We start from the raw sequence: 20,283 nt of genomic DNA, 5'->3' as shown, positions 1-20,283 counted from the left end.
GGGAAAGGATACAATAGCAGTGTGCGCAGTATTGCATCTCACAAAAAATGAACTCTTTATCCTTTTGCCTTTCTCCGACAAACAAATCAGCAAAAGAAAAAGAAGGAATCTCTCCTTAAGAAGAACAACACTACGGCCTACCCAGCTGCCACTGCTACAGCCTTCGCCCCCAATATTGCCAGGGACCCTGGATTGGCTACTATCGCTAAAAGCGCCCCACCACCCCCAACTGAGCCTAAGGAGGAGCCAAAGCCCAAGCCTCCAGAGGCCAAGAAGACCTTTAACAGTGTGAGCAAGATAGACAGGATCGCCAGAATAGCCTTCCCTCTGCTCTTTGGAACCTTTAACTTGGTCTACTGGGCGACCTACTTGAATAAGAAGCCCAAATTGCAGGGGGCCAATCCACACTAATCAAGTTTTTCATTCCTTTTAAACTATACCTGTAATTATTTCATTTTCTTATTCCTATAAACAGTGTTTATTTTCAGACAACATGGTGTCCATGCTGGTTTCCAATTCCCAGTTGTTGCATTGCTTCTATGTTGAACAAAATTTTGAAGATTTTGAAAAAACAAAATATAGGAAAAAAAAATGAAAACAATACAAACTTTTGAAAGAGTGTTGTTCAGGTCTGGGATGATGCTACTAGGAAAATGCTACTTTAAATATATAGCCAAGAGAATGCTATTCTACAACTGCACATAGCCCAAACTTGTTGAGAGGCATGTTTTTGTTGATTTATTTGTTACCTTTTATTTGATTCTACTTCATTTAAACATGGAATCACAGATACAGTGGGCATTTGTGTATATGCATGGACAGGACATCTTATAATTTGTATTTATTTATTCAAAATACAACTCATCATTGACTGTTGGCTTGGTTTATTTGACATCAGCAGCAAAATGCTACAGTCAGTCTCTTTCCAAATATCTTCCATTGTTTGTAGATGTTTTATGAGCCTAATTATACCATTCTCCATAATATGTTAGGATTTCTGCAATAGCAATAAAACATGTCTCAGTGGACACACCATTTATTTAGAGATCAAAAGATACAAAGATTCAATCATGGTTGTGATCAACATTGAAAAAAATATAGTAAGTTATTTTCACAGCATTGTAAATATCAGGTGTTACAGATGTCAGTATTATGTTTAGGCTTTGCAAAGTGTAACTAAAGGGTAATTGTACACATGGAGAGAAAAGAATTTTTTGGATTAATTTGTTTTTGTTTCCTCTTTATGATACTTTCTACAAAAAAAGAGTATATACTGGTCTAATTCATGCTTAAGTGACTGTTTTTCACCAAGTTAATGTTCCATTCAAAGCTGCTTTTACATTGGATTAAAATATTAAACTGTGTGCTTGTGTACACATTGACGGCAACAACATCAACAACAAAATCAGTGGTAAACTGACACTGGCTAGTTACGAATAAGAATGTAAAAAAATATATATCACAAATCATGGAGTGCATTAGATTTAGAAATAAAACACTCATTACCTATGTATATTTGTTTTTGTTTTTTGGGGCTTTTGACTACTTATGGTGGGGCCTCCTTTGTCAGAAACACCATTGGTAGGAAAGTTCTGTTAGCATCAATTGAAAAAAAGGGGCGGGGGCACATTGAGAGGGAGAAGTGCCTTTTCCATTTTCAGAGTTGAAGCTGTGAAGGCTGTTACTTTGGCGATTGACGGCACATCTGTATTTTCCATCCCACTGTGTCCCCTGACCATTTTTACCATATTCACCCCCATCCCCATTCAGTTAAATATTGAGACATAACACTCAGAAAGTACCAGCTACACTGCCTTCAGTATCACATGCCCGTTAGGACTCATTTGTTGCTGCTTGTCGGTGTGCAACAGCGAGAGACAGGGACAGAGACAGAAAGGGACAAAAGAGAAAGGAGACATTTAGGTGAAGTGGCATTGTAAGCTTACTTTAGCCAGCGCTGTGTTTCACACAGAGGAGTTGTCTTGTAGTTCTACGATAGTGACAAAGATGAATCTATTTTTGTAGCATGATGTCAATCCCTCTTCCGAGAAAAACCAACAGAAATTAACGCCAGTGTGAAAAGAATGCTTTTGTTTTTGTATTGAAAATTGCTTGCTACCTTCATTTCTTTAAAAAACACACACTCTTTAGGGAAATGCTCCTTCTCTGACGTGGCATGTTAAGGTTTCTGAACAGTCCAATTTAAATTATGTTAATGTAGCAATATTAATTAGCAAGGGCTTTTCTTAGGACCTGAACCTGACACTCAGTCTGGAGTTGATATCCATTGTAGCTTTACACTGACCCCTCTCTACTTGTAGTTTCATCTGTATGCTGTACTTAGAAATTTATTCTATTTAGATTTTGTTAAAGAAAACAGGCATCGCATTGTGTGTCCATGCTGGGTTCTAAACCCTTTGGCTCGCACTCAAACTGTGTTTGATGAAGAATCAAGAGTGCTGGTGCATTGCGTCATATTACTGATTCAATGTCTTTTGCTGAATATATTTTACAGGGCACTAAACAGGCCAAAGGGCAAATTAGAACTGTGCAGAATTCTCTGTGTGCTTGTGCACTAAGGTGAAAAGATCATGCCACTACCAGAGGGAATCAAAAAGAGATTGGTTGCTGTTGCTATTGTCATTATTTGCATTATCATCATAACCAATATGGAATCTATCCCCTTATAGCAGACATCTTTACAAGCATATGCAAGCAGTCTACTGTTCACAGCCACTTAACCTACAAGCTGAGGGTCATGGAACTGCAAAGTTCAGGGTGAAGAGTTGTATAAAGATATTTGAATTCTAAACTATTGTATGTATGTTTAATATCATAAAGAAAATCTATATATATATATATATACATATGTAAAATACTTAATGCATATAGTATTTGATTCTATCAATGAAGATATTAGCTAAGATGATGATGAATATTGTTTGTATTATCAACCTATTGTTATGCATTTTGCACATTTAGAACAATAACATTACATTTATGTAGTCAGCTTCGTGCTATGCAAGGACAGCTTTCAACCACATCACTGACCTTCTTTCCCTGACCATTGTGCTTCAGATTTACAAGCTATTACTACAAAAAAAGGAAAAAAGCTTAGCTTTTATATCAGCTGTGCACCCATTAGCATTTTTTCTTCTTTTTTTTCTCTAACCATGGCTATACAGGGTGACATCAAAGAAAACAGTGGATTATCTCTTTTGTTAGCGCTTTGGATTTGTCAGTGGTTGAAGGGAAAATGGCTTTCATTGTTGATTGCACTTTTTCTCCAGAGACATGCAATAAAGTGATTGAACTGGAAAACCAGGAGCAAAACCGTAACCTTGTTAATAACATTTCTGTTAAGTTCTTGAGCTTATTTGTCATTCTAAAAATGGAGGCGGGTGAAAATGTTACTTTACTAAATAGATCATTTTGTTTATCTTTTGCTTTCCAAAGCTCAGTGATATTACAGGAAGCAACAGTGAGTTTTGTTTCAAGTTTGTAAAGCCCCGAGTTCTACTCCAAGCAGAATGAAACAAAGGATCATTTCCAAATATTTTTGAGCGTGGTCTGTCTAGGTAATGCTCCAGAGAGAATGTGATATATGAGGCACAGTGCAATCATGAGCTTCCAACCTTTACCCTTACACTCATAGGCAGAGCATACATGTAAATATCACATCGGTAGGCACATCAGTCATTGATTTCATTGTTCGATGCAGTTCTCAGCAGCACTTGCTGTTCAACATTGAGTCTTTGGTTATTCCTAGATACCTACTGGAGTTTTTCTTGTATTTTTATCAAACAAAATATGTTCTGATTTTCACTGAAATGTAAAAAAAAATAATTTTCTAAAGCACAAAAGTTGACTAGGGTAGAAGAGATAAGAATGACACTGTATACATATGGACATCAAAGAACAAACACAAAACGCACACAAGCTCACAAACCTACATACAGTTCATGCTGGCAGTTCAATGATACTGACAAAAGGTTCTGGTGGATGTAGATGAACTGGTGAATCTTCTGTAAATGTTTTGTTTCTTTTGGTTATGATATGGCCCTGTAAAATCTGATTCTCTGCATTAGTCTTTAAATAAAAAGAAAACAAACTAATGTCATGGCTATACTTCTGTCTCTGTGCTATGTGCTACCTGACCAAGGCTATGATAGATTTTAAAAGTTAGACCTTGTTTTTGAGTGTTTAATTAATCATAAGAAACATTCTCCTGATCATAATTAATAAGATATAGAAATAAATAGACTGTGTATGATAACTGGCATCTGGTATCGGGCATGTGAAGAAATCTGAATGATTCAATTTTTGAGCTAAATGCCATTTAGATGATACCTGTGGGAAAGAAGGGTTACGTTAGCTTTATGTGGACAAGGGGGCAGAGGGATAGAAGGTGGGACCTCACCTAAAGGGATTGGTGCACAGGTGATTTTTGTTTATGTTGGCAGTTTACTGTTTGGACTTCATCTGGATTTACAAGATCCAAAGAAGACTTGCTCTTAGATGACTAAATGCGGCAGGATATCACAAGCTATGAAGATTTGTTCCAACCATATAAAGTGAGTGTAACTCTCCCACGGGCAGAATAACTCATAACACACCTCATTTATTCAATTAGTTGCACCACAGACAGGATCGGTCAGGAGACCTCGGACAGCTGAGCTGTTACGCACAGAGTCACAGTTTTCAGCTTAAATCATTTGTTACGCAGCAGCTGTCTTCTGAGTCTCAGCCCCGATGACAGCTCTTAGGACATTTTAAGCCTGATCCATTTTGCTAATATCAAAAATACATATTTTTTGCAGTAGTTTCAGCAGTTTATATTAGAAAAAATGGCGATAGATAGATAGATAGATAGATAGATAGATAGATAGATAGATAGATAGATAGATAGATAGATAGATAGATAGATAGATAGATAGATAGATAGATAGATAGATAGATAGATAGATAGATAGATAGATAGATAGATAGATAGATAGATAGATTTGCCTTTTATTGTGTTTATTGCTAACTAGCAAGTGTTAACATACAAACAAAACCACTGCTTTTGATATGATATGATAAAAATGATAAAAACATGATAAAAAAGATCTTTCTCAAAATAAGCATCCTGTCACTGTAACCTGTTTTCATTCCAAGAGTGTCTAATAACTCGTGTTCATAAAGCTGCAGGCATCACCTGTGCATGTGAAGTAATATTATTTGCTTGTGACTATCTGGCAAGAACAGCTATGTTCTTCAGCATGTTTTCTCCTGAATATTCCCTCTCTGCTCTCGCTGCCTCTGCTCACAAGCCTCCACCTCATCCTCGTCTTCTCCCACCGTGCCATGAGACTTCAGGTGCAGGGGAACGTGCGCTTCTTCCTTAAAAGCATGTGAGCTGCCAAGTCCTCAGGCTGTTATGTAATAAAGCTGCTTCTCCCTGGCAAGAGAGCAGAAAGAAGAACAATTTTTCCCTCTCTGTGTGTCTCTCTGCATAGTTCTCATCTTCTTCCCGCTCTCTGTTTGTGTCACCTTCCACTCATAAGCACAGATTAAAAATGGGGTTGTTAGGCGAGGAAATGATGGACATTTGGACAAGTTCCATTCAGTCTTAGGCACTGGATGAATTGTGCTTAAAGTTTAAGCATCCATTGCACATGCAGTGTTTTTACTTAATCACGGTTTAAGGCACGTATTGGGATTTAATAAAAGCATTTTCTGCACGGTAATTGTCACAAGTACAAAGCCAATGCATCCTTCTTTGTCTGCTAGCTTCCCTAGAAACTTCATTTGGAGGTGCATTTAACAGTCTGTCCATTAATTGTTTGTAGTGTTGCCTGAAAAAAAGGCAAATGAGGAAAATGATTATTAACTTTCTTAAATCAAAACAATCAATCTCAGACATCATCATTACTAAATACCCTTAAAGGGCACATATCATGTTGCTGTTAAGAAACCAGCTTCCATTTTTGGTAATATAAGTGGAACTTGATAAATGTCTCAGGCAATCATTTAGAATGGCCCTCAGTGGCTACCATCTATTGTGACTGCAGAGAAACAAAACTGAATAAATCAGAACAGTCAAGTTGCAAACTCTCAGAGTCACATTTTAAGCATACAAGTAGTGGAGTTATACATAAAGTAAATGGATTTTGTCATTCGCCAACAATGACATTATCAGCCTCAACAATGTATTGTGTTAGCACAAGAAAACAATAAGATTAACACTGTGCCTGGAGTACATGATTATAAATTTAAGGCATTTCTAAACTAAATCTCTATTTCTCATTGAAGTTAACATCCTCCACATTGAGATGATGAAGACTTTGGTTCATGGAGAAGAAAAGGAGGAATCTTTCTCGCACACATCCAAGTTGTGTCACGTCCAATTCTTCAGGGCCTAAATTCTTAAGCAATGGCCATATCAGGGACCCACATCTCCTAAGATTTCTATTAGCTCTCTCTCTCTCTCTGCTTGCTCGTGTTTGCTTCAGCTTCTCACTCCATAGATTGCTTGGCCAGGTATCAGGATCTGAGATTTGTTTTTCTCCTTCAACTGAAATGAATAAATGAATACATAAACAGAAAAGAAATGCAATTGGGGGAAAAAGATAATTACTTCACATTCTGCACCTCCTGAAAGTAAATGCCTCTGTCATAGAGGTTTAGGGTAAGGACGTTACTGTTTTGGGGGGGGGGGGGGTTTGTTTGTTTGGTGTTTTTAATAATTCGTACATGACGGAAAGTGATTGTCATACAGAATTTTTTTGTTTCTATATAGGTCTTAATGAATAAGTATTTGGCTGACCTTTTCAGTGCTATGGTTTGGAAGGTTGCCGGTTCGAGCCCCGGCTTGGACAGTCTTGGTCGGTGTGTCCTTGGGCAAGACACTTGACTAGGGCTGGGTATCGTCACTGATTTCTAGAATCGATTAGATTCCGATTCACAAGGTCCCGAATCGATTCGATCAACGATTCGATTCGATTCAATTCGATTCGATTTAAATCTGGGAAATTTTGCCTCAGACAGTCAGAAATATTATAATTCTGACATTTACATATTTTTGTATCTATAAAAAGGAAGCTGACACTCACAAGACTTTATCCAAGGTGTGAGCGTCACAGCAGATGTCTTTGTGTCAAAGTAGCTGAAGATAAAACACAGAAAAACATGAAGGGGATTTTCCTGGCCTGGGATTTTACAAAAATATTCTGCAGTACATCAAAAACAAAAGAAAACCATTAATCAAAATATGAACATTACCTCTGAAGTTACAGCGGTTTTATTACAGACACGGCTAAGCGTTTTGCATTTTGTATAATTTTAAAAAGTTTACATTTGTTCAGAAGCCTATTGAATGGCAGAAATGAGGTTTTCTTTTCAGAAGTACAGTGGGGCAAAAAAGTATTTAGTCAGCCACCGATTGTGCAAGTTCCCCCACTTAAAATGATGACAGAGGTCAGTAATTTGCACCAGAGGTACACTTCAACTGTGAGAGACAGAATGTGAAAAAAAAATCCATGAATCCACATGGTAGGATTTGTAAAGAATTTATTCGTAAATCAGGGTGGAAAATAAGTATTTGGTCAATAACAAAAATACAACTCAATACTTTGTACCATAACCTTTGTTGGCAATAACAGAGGTCAAACGTTTACTATAGGTCTTTACCAGGTTTGCACACACAGTAGCTGGTAATTTGGCCCATTCCTCCATGCAGATCTTCTCGAGAGCAGTGATGTTTTGGGGCTGTCGCCGAGCAACACGGACTTTCAACTCCCGCCACAGATTTTCTATGGGGTTGAGGTCTGGAGACTGGCTAGGCCACTCCAGGACTTTCAAATGCTTCTTACGGAGCCACTCCTTTGTTGCCCGGGCGGTGTGTTTTTGATCATTGTCATGTTAGAAGACCCAGCCTCGTTTCATCTTCAAAGTTCTCACTGATGGAAGGAGGTTTTGGCTCAAAATCTCACGATACATGGCCCCATTCATTCTGTCCTTAACACGGATCAGTCGTCCTGTCCCCTTGGCAGAAAAACAGCCCCATAGCATGATGTTTCCACCCCCATGCTTCACAGTAGGTATGGTGTTCTTGGAATGCAACTCAGTATTCTTCTTCCTCCAAACACGACGAGTTGAGTTTATACCAAAAAGTTCTACTTTGGTTTCATCTGACCACATGACATTCTCCCAATCCTCTGCTGTATCATCCATGTGCTCTCTGGCAAACTTCAGACGGGCCTGGACATGCACTGGCTTCAGCAGCGGAACACATCTGGCACTGCAGGATTTGATTCCCTGCCGTTGTAGTGTGTTACTGATGGTGACCTTTGTTACTTTGGTCCCAGCTCTCTGCAGGTCATTCACCAGGTCCCCCCGTGTGGTTCTGGGATCTTTGCTCACCGTTCTCATGATCATTTTGACCCCACGGGATGAGATCTTGCGTGGAGCCCCAGATCGAGGGAGATTATCAGTGGTCTTGTATGTCTTCCATTTTCTGATGATTGCTCCCACAGTTGATTTTTTCACACCAAGCTGCTTGCCTATTGTAGATTCACTCTTCCCAGTCTGGTGCAGGTCTACAATACTTTTCCTGGTGTCCTTCGAAAGCTCTTTGGTCTTGGCCATGGCGGAGTTTGGAGTCTGACTGTTTGAGGCTGTGGACAGGTGTCTTTTATACAGATGATGAGTTTAAACAGGTGCCATTCATACAGGTAACGAGTGGGGGACAGAAAAGCTTCTTACAGAAGACGTTACAGGTCTGTGAGAGCCAGAGATTTTCCTTGTTTGAGGTGACCAAATACTTATTTTCCACCCTAATTTACGAATAAATTCTTTACAAATCCTACCATGTGAATTCATGGATTTTTTTTTTCACATTCTGTCTCTCACAGTTGAAGTGTACCTCTGGTGCAAATTACTGACCTCTGTCATCATTTTAAGTGGGGGAACTTGCACAATCGGTGGCTGACTAAATACTTTTTTGCCCCACTGTAAGTAAAAGGGGGAAAAAACAGCGCCCGACAGCGCTGTAAACAACGGTAGACTTGTGTGTAACAAGCAAGCGAATAATGCAGAAAACAGATTTTTAGATGGGAAACTGTTCTTGAAGTATACAGAGAAAGCAAGAGAGAGAGAGAGCTGTGCATGAAGTGAGATTTTATTGTGGTGGAAGCAAAACAGCAATAGTCAGAGGGAATTCATGACGATGTTTATGTGAAGCGTAGTTTGGATCTTATTTGGCTGCTGGTTCGGTCAATAATGTTTGGAGAGAGATAAAACTAACAGCTTTAGAATCAGCGCAAAAACGAGGTAAACACAAAGCGCGGACCTGCCGAAACATCGGAATCAGCGAGCTGTCGGCTTTCAGCCCCGACCGTGTCTGTGCCGTTGGGTGAGAAAGCCACATCTCACTGAGTCTGATCCACGGGTGTGTTTACTGTGTGTTTACGTCTCTGTGCAGAATCTGTGTTCCTGCTCTCATTTACTGTTTTAGCTGTTTGGTGGTTGTTGAAATTTTGTGAGGTTTAACCTGAGATTCTGGCGTTTCGGGCAAAATAAATGAATATTTAAAAAATCGATTCAGGATTTTAATGAATCAATGTCATGTTATCCAAGCCAGAATCGATTTTAATCGATAAATCGATTATCAAAACCCACCCCTACACTTGACCCGTTGCCTACTGGTGGTGGTCAGAGGGCCCGGTGGCGCCAGTGTCCGGCAGCCTCGCCTCTGTCAGTGCGCCCCAGGGTGGCTGTGGCTACAATGTAGCTGCCATCACCATGTGTGAATGTGTGTGTGGATGACTGGATGTGTAAAGTGCTTTAGGGACTAGTAAAGCGCTATACAAATACAGGCCATTTACCATATGGTTTCTTTTGTGAGTTTCATTAATTGCAAAAGGTTCTTCATGAAAAAATTTTTTCATTCATTTAATTTCATTTCTGATCTCTAGACTCGGAATTTTATCTCTAAATTTCTTTGGAAATATAAAACCCTGGTATAAGTTTAAAAAAGCTACAGAGGACCAAGGATAGAGGAGGACTAGATCTGCCTAACTTTTACCATTACTTCAGAGCCAACAGGCTAAAATACATCTCAATATAGTTAAAACCTCTTACATGAGCCCTGGATGGACGTAGACTATATATTGAGATTTTGGACCTATTATTCATTAGCTCAGATGACATGTATGCTTTAAAAGCACTAATATAAGCTCATCTCTGACAGCATGGTGGATGTTTCTAAAAATGACCAAGTCTTCACTAATCCCATGCAAATGTACACCCATCTGGAACAACCCTGACATCTTACAAAAGTGTGGTTTGGTGCAATTCCTTAATCTCCAAACCCCCAAATTACTGTCTAAAGTATACTGGATGCTCTCTCGATCCTTCCTCTCTTCTCTATTTTTCTCTCCCTGTCCTTCTGTTGCTAACTTTTTCTTTTTCTTTTTTTTACTTTTCCATCCCCCATTGTAGCCAATTATGGTTGTCATAATCCAAAATAAAGAATTCTAACAAAGTTCCACAAAATATGACTAGCAAATGGACATTGAATGCTGCTTGATAATTTGCTTTGTGTTCATAGATTCTTTATACTGCAAACACCAGTTTCCACACGCCCTTTATTCCCATGAATGGGTGAGTATGTCTAAACTTTTGACTCTTGCTCTAAGTGGTATCAGTAAACCAAAGTTTTGGTTTTATAATCAGACATGATTATTATCTCTTAATGGGATAGTGTAAAACCCCTTTCACATCACACACTATGGATTGATTTAGTTAAGAATATTATATTTTGGATAAAAAGTGCTTGAACCTCCCTTTTTGCCTAGAAATTGCAATTTTGTGTATTTTGTTTTTAAAAAAATATTTGAAAGTTGCCCACCAAGGCTTCGGCATGGATTTCAGAAAAACAGCTGTGTTAAATGTGGAAAGACCTGTGAGATCACTGAATAGACTTTGCTGCGAGGAACAGCCTGGTGAGCACGGTAAACAAGACAGCAACAACATGGCTTATGAAGCACTACTACTGAGTGTATCGTTACTTCTGCAAGTGTTCATGCTTTAACTGTCTGCCACACCACACCATGCATTTGTCATGAGCTGCCAATATTCTACCAGGCATGATCAAGCAGTGCACCATAAAAGTGCAAAAATTAGGATAATTTTGGTACCTCAGCCACTTTTTGCTGGTTTCTTTTGACCCATTTGCAACAGCTGGATGAATGTGTTTACACTAGTCTAAGTGCACTTTGCCAACTTCTGAAGCTGTGTAGAGAGCAGCAGATGACCCTATACATTCCTTTCATCTTCCTCATTAAGTCATATGATTTTCATGATTTATTAATTCAGTGCAATTAGCTGTCAGCTCCTCGTGGCCCTTCACTGTCAGCAGAGGCTTCAAACAAGAATGTGTGCTTGCTCAAACACTCTTCACTCTACCCTAAGGCAACTCTTTGGCACTGCAACAGAGCTCTACCTGACTGAGAGCAGCATGTTTTTCAATCACCCAAACTGCCCATCACAGAGTCAGGACAAGCACATGTGGCGTGGAGTCCCTACTGTTAGCAGCTGTAACACATCCAGCCAAAACCTCGGGTCGCTAAACTACTTCTTGAAGGCCTCCAATCACTTTGGGCTGGCCATCAGCAAAAAGAGGGCCGGTCTTCCCTTCCTAGCATATTCACTGGGAAGGCAGTGAATATGCTCTCAGGCTGAGGTGTCATAAATGAAGAGCCAGCATCATGGTGGAGAGTCATTGGTCACCTCAAAATGTGCTACAAAGATGTCTGTATGTGTTCAACATCAACTTGAAGTCATTGCCACTGTTTGCACAATGTGGAATAGTACTCTGACTGACAACCTAAAGACTAAGAAAGAAATTGATGAAGGCATCAGCAGAGAATCAGGTGCAGAAATAAGTGAAATTCATTTGGAATGGCCACCATATACAAATGTATCCTTGCTGGACTGGGTTCTATAGTCCCAAAACAATTGTTTTGGACAACTAGAATAAATCATCCATAGTCAAGCTTGATCAATAGAGGCTTTCTTATTTCCCTGAGGAAATGTAAAATGTATGACATAAGCATAATACATGTATGAAATACTTTTTTAACTTTCAGAACTACGGACTGTGCCAGTGATATTCAACCTCAAATTAAGCACAAGAACTGTGCTTTTTCATTTTAGCCTCCGTAGACGGTAGCACTGTTTTCAGATGAATACTATTGATCTGTATGAGATTTCCATAAAATTCTGAAAACACAAAACAACCCCACAGACAAGTTTTAGGATCATATTTCAGTATTATAAAATAAGCTCCTGTTGGGAGATATTAACATTTACAGTTATAATGTTGCCCAAAAACAACTGCCCTTGACCATACCTACTTGTGGAAGCGGCGCAATGCAGACCTTAGCCTACAAGCTGTTCTTTTGAAAAGCGAATAATGTTAGTCATGTAAGATTTGCACAGCCACCTTTGTGAATGAGCTTTTAAGTCTTGGTTGAATGCTGCAGTACACTGGGCATCAGATAATGATCATGGAAACAGCTGAAGGCAAGACTTGTCAGCCCAGAAGACAGACTGGTTGATGGTAGGGATAAGAATGGGACTATTCTTCAGGCAATTATTATGTCATCATCATACTGTCATTTTTTTTCCAACTTGCATCACAGCACAAAGGCCTTTGTCCTTTATCTCATTCACATTTAAATGTACTTTGATAAACTAGATACGAAGCCGTGGATTCTGTTTATATGTTTATTTTCCCTCTCATCGTGTTCCTTATTGTTTTGAAGGCTTTTTGCTTGTTCCTCTGCAGAAGAAGTCAACTTTTGCCAAGACTGAAATGAGGTACAGTGGGCAGACAGCACAAGTAACTGAAATAAGAGGAGGAGCGGTGTCGCATGGGAGAAGGAGAGGTTGCAGAAGGGCATTTAAAAAGATAGATTAAAAGGAAGAGATGATCAACAAGAGTAAGTGAGGGTCAAGAGACAGAGTAAGTCAGAGAAAAATATAGGATATGAGAGAAAGGGGGAAAAAATAGATGGAAGACAAATGAAAAAAACAAGAGTAATTACTGAGAAAATCGAAGTGGAAAAAGTTGGGAATTTATGGAAGGGACTACAGTGATATGAAAGAAGGCAACAGACAGAAAAAGATGTGCATAAAAGAGGGAAAAAATGACATTGAGCTGATAGAAGGGCACATAAGAACTTGGAGCTTCTGCAGGAATAGGAACAGATGCAGCAGGGATGCAGTGTACAGAAAGTATGCAGAATATAAAACCACTTGTACAGTATTGAATACAAAACTATAGGGAAATATAAATCTGAATAAAAAATGGGATTTTCTTGTATAAAGTATTGTATAATTCTAGCCAGTGGCTACAATGATATTAAGCCTGTCTCCCGAAAACTTTACCTCTTTATTCTTTGACTTCTTTATTGACTTATTGAAATCTGCTGGGGTGGAGACATGCTTTTTCCTAATCATAAATAACACCTTTTCTGCCAAACCTAAATACGTTTACTAGTCTTTAAAATGTCAAAAAACACTTTCCTTTTTATGTCGTATATACATTCAATTTATCTGCAGTGTTGCCTTATATAATGGCAGTTATGTAATATAATTAAAAGTTGCTGTTTTACCATCATTCGATTACATTTATGGGCTTTTCACTTGCCGGCCAAGCATCCTAAATCAAGAGAGGTCTTAAGCTTGTTGCAATTCATGGTTATATTTAATTCCAGACAACAGAAGACTAATTTATTTGGCTTACATCATCAAATGCATCCTATTCTATTAAATTGCTAGTGAGGGCTTTCATGTGGAATTATTTCCCGACTACCTATTTCAAACTCACCCATTCATAAGAGTCACAGACATGCAGAGGCACATAGAGCGCCCTTGTTTGTTTTTTGTTTGTTTATTTTCAACCCAGTTAAACCGTATTTAGTTTTGTTTTCATGAAAAGACATTTTTCGCAGCAAGTAATGAGAAACACTCATGACAAGTTATCTGTAGACATTCTACTTGCTATTCTCTTCTGAGTTTGTACAGCAAGAAGGTGATACTTCAGTATTCAGTCACCATATCAGCAGGATATAATCCATTGTTTATAGCAATACAACTGGATTTATGTGGAGCAAATTCAGCCTGTTTGCGGTTATTAAATTCTTTTCTTCCAAACAATGGCTCTGGCTTCAGTTTTGCTGCTGTAAGCTAGTAGGGTACACAGTCGATGAACACTGCCTAATTCTTGAAGGTCATAGCATAAATATCCTTGGATCCAGTGTGGACAATATGGGCAATTTGGAAGTACTTTTGCTTGGAAATTACTTTCTTTACAGGGTTTTATCAGAATGTATATGCTGCCAGCTGTCATAACATAAAGCTGTAATAATGTAACCTCTATTTGGCAATATAGATACAATGCAGCTGAAGCACCACACCCAGAAGGCTTGTTGAGCACTGGCTGTATGCACACTTGCTCAAAGGTACATAAAGCTGACTAATCATCCATCCATCCATCCATGCATCCATCCATTCATTACTTAACTGTTTATCCAGGCCTGCGAGGGGCTACGACTTACCCAGCTTTCATGTGGAAAGAGGAAAGGTGCACCCTGGCTAGGCTGTCAGTCTATCACAGTGCACAGAGAGACAGACACCTATTAATACTCCCATTCACACTGCCAACAAACTCAACCTATAAATTTTTAGCTTCACCTTGGTCAGTTTAAAGGTATGATATTTCTCTGTTTCAGACTGGTAAAGATGTGCTTTATGTGCATATGCTAGTGTTCATATTCATGTGTTTGTGTGTGTCCAGCATAAAGCTGTGCTGATATCCTGTTTACTCCTATAAATCACAGAGCAAACCCATATTTATGGTCAGCAGTATCACCTTGTTTCAGTTCTTCTTTGTCTTGTACCCTGTTCAGCTTGACCACTTCTTCACCCTTTGGGGATTCTGAAGGAATCACTTGTATTCCTTCTTCTCTTGCCATGTTCTTTTAACCTCCCTTTCCCTTGTTCTTTCTTTCTGTCTCCTCCTATCCTTCCCAATTTCCCCACTATCTTCAAAGCCTTCTGGATGTTCATTGTCAAAAGCAGCTGTTACCATGTTTATCTCTGAGAAGCTCTGTAGTTCTTAAGGCAGTGACTCTGACTTTCCTTCGACCAAACATTGCAGTTGAATCACAGCATTGTACAATGACATGCTATGTTTGAAAGAAAACTAGCAACTTAAATGTTCTTTTTTTCCCTCTCATCACAGTTTCTTCTTATAAATATTTTGTGCACTATGAAAGTTATTGCATAATACAGATGTAACATTAAATATATTGGAGTAGAAGTAAAACATTTAACTTCCTCTGCAGGGCAGTCGTTTGTTAGCCTTCTATTAGCCTTTCAGCCTTTAAACATAAATTAATAAAGAACCTACAGGATGACGAACCTACAAGCTAATGTGTTACCAAGGAAGCGCATTGTGAGATACTTTATAGTTAAGCTATATCATGCAGTGGTGAGGGGGGAAAAAGGGAAAATACTTGAAAAAGACAAATTGCACCTCTTCCATTTCACTTGTAAGATTTTCTTGTTTATTATAGGCAACACATACTGCTGTTTGTGTAACTATAAATCACGATTTGATTGACAGCACAGACTGAATCGACATATAACTCACATAACCTCCTAATGGAATTCTAAAGCATCCATCAGAAGTTACCAGGTTGGTCTGATTGGTAGATGATGTATAATCTTTCATGTGTCTCTGTAAAGTAATGGCCACATTTAGGGTGTACAGTAAGCTACACTGACACTCTCTTACCAAACAAAAATATTGTCTGATTGAATCGGGCATTACTTGACACAACTTAACATGAGATTTGATAAGGAAAATACTTTAGTCATAGGGTACGAATGTAACACCACCTATTTTGGTTAAATCCTTCTCTCCAAACAATTAACACAAGGTCATCTTATATTTCAATAAAATCAGGGATTACTGTTTGTATGGCATTTGTCAGCATATCCCTTGTTTTCATTTCATAATAGTGCTCATACGGTTATAATGTAAATCTAACTTGAATCTGTGGAGTCCAGTGCAGTCCAAGACCAATATTTTAGTACTAAATGTTCAGTACATTCAGTGCAGTATTATTATTAATCTCTGGCTCTCTTCCACAGCACGTGTTGGTCCTGTCTCCCTTCCCTCACCCCTAACTGGTTGTGGCAGATGGATGCCCCTCCCTGAGCCTGATTCTTCCTGTTAAAAGGGAGTTTTCCTTCCCACTGTCACCAAAGTGCTTGTTCATAGGGAGTTGTACAGTTTTAGTCTCTGTATTATTTTGGGGTTTATGTTACAATATAAAGTGCCTTGAGGCAACTGTTATTGTTATTTGGCACTTTATAAATAAAACTGAATAGAATTGAATGAACTGAAATAGTATTTGGTCTGTCTATTAAAGCCATGAAAATGAAATAAACCAATCTAATAGTGTGCATTGTAAATGAAATAATTTACCATATTCAATTCATCACAATGGTAAAGATAGCAGACTTAAGATATAAGCAATACGGTGCTATGTCATTACTGCATCTAATTTCTTTTTTAAACCACCATAGAGAAAACCTCAAGATTAATCAATCCAGATGTAATACTGTTGTTTTGGAGCAACAATTCCATATTACATGAGTGCGTTCATGCAAAAAAAACCTTGCAGGCTGCACTTCATGTGGGCATGCTGTCCAGACTTGTGGTCAGTCTTCCACATATTTTATAATCTTTAATGAATCATTTTTGAAATCATTCATTTGAGGGTGTGTGTGTGTGTGTGTGTGTGTGCATGCTTGTGTGTGTTTGTATCACAGAGATGCTGCTAATGATGTTGCACTTCATTGTGTTCATTTGATCCCACCCACCAAGTAGATAAATAGATACATACACACATACATATACAATATCGGGCTATGAAAACGAGGGAAAAGTTCAGTCGATAAGACAGCGAGAGAAGCTGTGAGATATGCAGAAACAGAGAGACAGCCCCTTCATTATTCATCTGCTCATTTCACTGCAGTAGATCCAGCAGGGGGAGGTGTTGCGATATATGGTTGGTTTTCTGCCTGTCTGTTGAAAGAAGCCAGTCAACTACATAATCTCATTCACACTTACAAACAAATGTGTACAACTTTTTCTTCACACCTGAGAAGCGTTCCTCAAACAAAGGAATACAAAGCCTGCATGACATCCCTAATAGAGTAATCTGATACTGAATAGAGAGCTTATGTGTCTGTTCTGTCTCTCTATAGGCCAGAAAAATATATCACTCTGTCTTCTTTCTTTAGTGTGCAAATCTGACTCACTTGGCTGGAGGAAAGGCAAATGTGGAGCAGAATGGCAAAAAGACCTGTTCAAAACCATGAAATGTCTCCCCTCACCCGGGAGGTTCTGACATTTTGCCCGAATGAAAGCAGGAAGTGAGGGACACGGATGTCAGGATGAAACAAAACAAAGACAGAACTGTATATCTTTATCAAACAGAGTGTGGTTGTTGTGTCAAATGGGCAACCACTATCACAGAAAAAAAAGAATCATCTAAGGTACTGATAAAATATTTTTAGGCCTTTTTCTATTTATTGTGATTCAGCTATGCATGAAATATCACACATACAAATACAGCAGTTTAATGAAATTACTACAAGCTAACTGACCCACTGACCCTGAAGTTCACTTTTGTGCACTCTTGGGATTTGTAGCTTGAATCACTTGCCTGATTTGGCTGGATATGAACCATCTTGGGATGAAATACGACACAAATTAAAAAGCAGAAAATATGTGGTTCGCGTATAAAACACATTTGTATCTGTATCTTTGGAATTCCTAAATATTCGAAACAGATAAAACAAGTCAATGTCTCATTAACCTTTTGTTGTATGTACACTAACTTCTACATTCATTCAAGTGTTTATTGCAAATATTTTTCTTGAGTTAAAAGAAAGCCACTTGCAAGTTTACAGTTAAATTAATTAACAAATTAGTAAATGATTATTCATTTTCCAGCTATTACAAATTGTTGTTCTACCCTTTCTAAAATTTCAAAGCAGACATGCTGTTGCTACAGTAAATGAAATTAGTTTAGAAGTTATGATTTGTTTCATTTGGAGTAAAGGTGACATTTTAGTTCCCTGTTTATTTTTTTAGTCTTCCCTTTTACATCTGTTGAGGCTATTATATAATATAAGAATTAGTTCACACACCTACACAAACAAATACATAGTCCGTTATGAAGATTATGATGTGATACACAAAAAAAGAACTTTTGCCATTACATCAAAATCACAACAAACAAGAAGCATCTCATTTCTCACGGGTGGGCATTTTGAAGGCTGATATGAAGTCTCATTTCTTTATTAAATTATTAACACATAGCCAAGGCACTTGCAGGCCATAGTGTGTCTTGGGTAACAGCTATTATTCATTTTGTGGCTGGCCACATGATTTTTTTTTAGCACTTAATGAATTATTGTTGCATTCCAAAACATTCACCACTATCAAGCCTCTCTCCCTCTCTCCATCTCTGCTGCTTTGCGGTTCCAAATCAGATTTCAAAGTGAATCCTAAAATTCTGCTTTTAAGTGTAATTTGTTTATTTACTTTTTTAATATGATGGTAAACACATGTATAAACCTATTTTTAATATTTTCAACCAGTCAATAACTTTCATTAGATTTCTTTCGTTCTTGCTTAACCCTTTCACGCGTAGTGGTCACCCCAGTGGACAGCTATTCAAAGGCTGTTTTCTTGTATTTGTGTCAGTGTTGATGGTATACTTGCACATAAAACACTACATTGGACACTGATGTGTCACTCCATACCCTGCCACCCACTTTTCAGCCAGTGTAAGTACACAAAAAAGTTTCAAAATGTAAAAAAATCTTTTTTTCATGCCTAAAGATGAATAAAAATACTGATTGAGGTTGTCATAATTTATGCATGAAAGTTTAATATTGATTTTTATATGGACAAATATGCAACATAAAACACTATTTTCAGTTTTAACTTAAAGGAAAGCCAGTGATCTTAAATGCTTATAGTGTTACTGTGTCTGGGTTTAAAAAAAACAAAACAAAAACAATACCAGATGTTTTTCTTATACTCTGTATGCAGTCAATAGATCCACAAATACAGCAGCTTTATACAGGTAATTTCTTATCTTTATACATATCCCTCATTCTACAACTATATCATATGTTAGAGCCTGCATGGATTTCATTCATTATGTTTACTTCAACCTGAGATTAATACCATCACCTAGCATTTCATATACATATCTTTAAATGTAATATTCTTTGACAAATCCACCTTCAGCATGAATGCAGTGACATTTCCAAAGGTGAAGGTTTTTTGTGTTTTTTACTGTTAAAATAGTATTGCTTCGGTAGATAGAAGATTACTCCAGTCACCAGCAGTTTCCATGGAAGGTGGTAACAAGTCTGCGAATACTTGGTAATGACTTGCACTAGTGAAAATATTAATATTACAAGATTAAATAACAAGACATTCATGTTCGTTACTAAGACTAAAAGTAAAAGCATTAAAAAGGTCATACAGATATGTTACACAAGACAGTTTATAATGTGTTTTGAAAAATTGTTAAAAAAAAATATATAATGACCTTATTAAAGATTATCTTTAAGTGTTTAAAATGGTCCCTATTTGTTTTGTTTTTTATTTAACCTTTATTTGACTAGGAAACTATCACTCTTAAGACCTTCTGCAAGGTTGTTCTGGTCAAGATAACAACAGTTGCAATCAACAAAGGTCTAATGCCTGAAGAAAGGGTAATGATAATGAGGCAGGGCATTTACAGCCTGAAGTAACTGCATTCAAGTCACTTAGAATCACCTATCCTTCATTTAGCGACACCAGTTCTTAAGCCATGTTATCATAGAAAATGTCAGCAAAATAAATAAACCACCACAAAAAGGAAAGGAAGGGAGTGCAAGAAGCAAATGAAGAATATATTTTGTGGTATAAAAGTATGGTATAAGTTTTAAAATGAAAAAAAAAATGAAACCAAAATATGTTCTTTACTTCAGCGTAATATATCTGTCAGGTTCAGATCCAGACGTTATCTGATAGTGTGGCTGACAAACTTGGGTAATTTTAAGTTTCTGTGTAACAAAGATTTATTTAATTGAGTGCAGCAAATATAATCACATTTAATGCAAATTTTATGACGCCTTAAATTAATCAAAACTGTT

General features: G+C 37.8%; 1 protein-coding gene across 3 annotated transcripts in view; it reads left to right on the top strand.

Annotated features, from left to right (window-relative positions):
• gabra1 (gamma-aminobutyric acid type A receptor subunit alpha1) overlaps positions 1 to 4,115 on the top strand; it is a 37,181-nt gene extending 33,066 nt beyond the window's left edge. For all 3 annotated transcript variants that reach the window (XM_004550382.5, XM_004550381.5, XM_004550380.5), the window contains one exon: positions 91 to 4,115. In XM_004550382.5, coding sequence (XP_004550439.1) covers positions 91 to 411 — 321 coding nt within the window. In that variant the 3' untranslated portion in view covers positions 412 to 4,115. The remainder of the gene's footprint in view (positions 1 to 90) is intronic.
• The last annotated feature ends 16,168 nt before the right edge of the window (positions 4,116 to 20,283 follow it).

The sequence above is a fragment of the Maylandia zebra genome, linkage group LG10 (assembly GCF_041146795.1).
Source record: "Maylandia zebra isolate NMK-2024a linkage group LG10, Mzebra_GT3a, whole genome shotgun sequence".
Classification (NCBI taxonomy): Eukaryota; Metazoa; Chordata; class Actinopteri; order Cichliformes; family Cichlidae; genus Maylandia; species Maylandia zebra.
The sequence above is the reverse complement of the archived record's forward strand: the minus strand, read 5'-3'. Positions and strand labels throughout refer to the sequence as shown.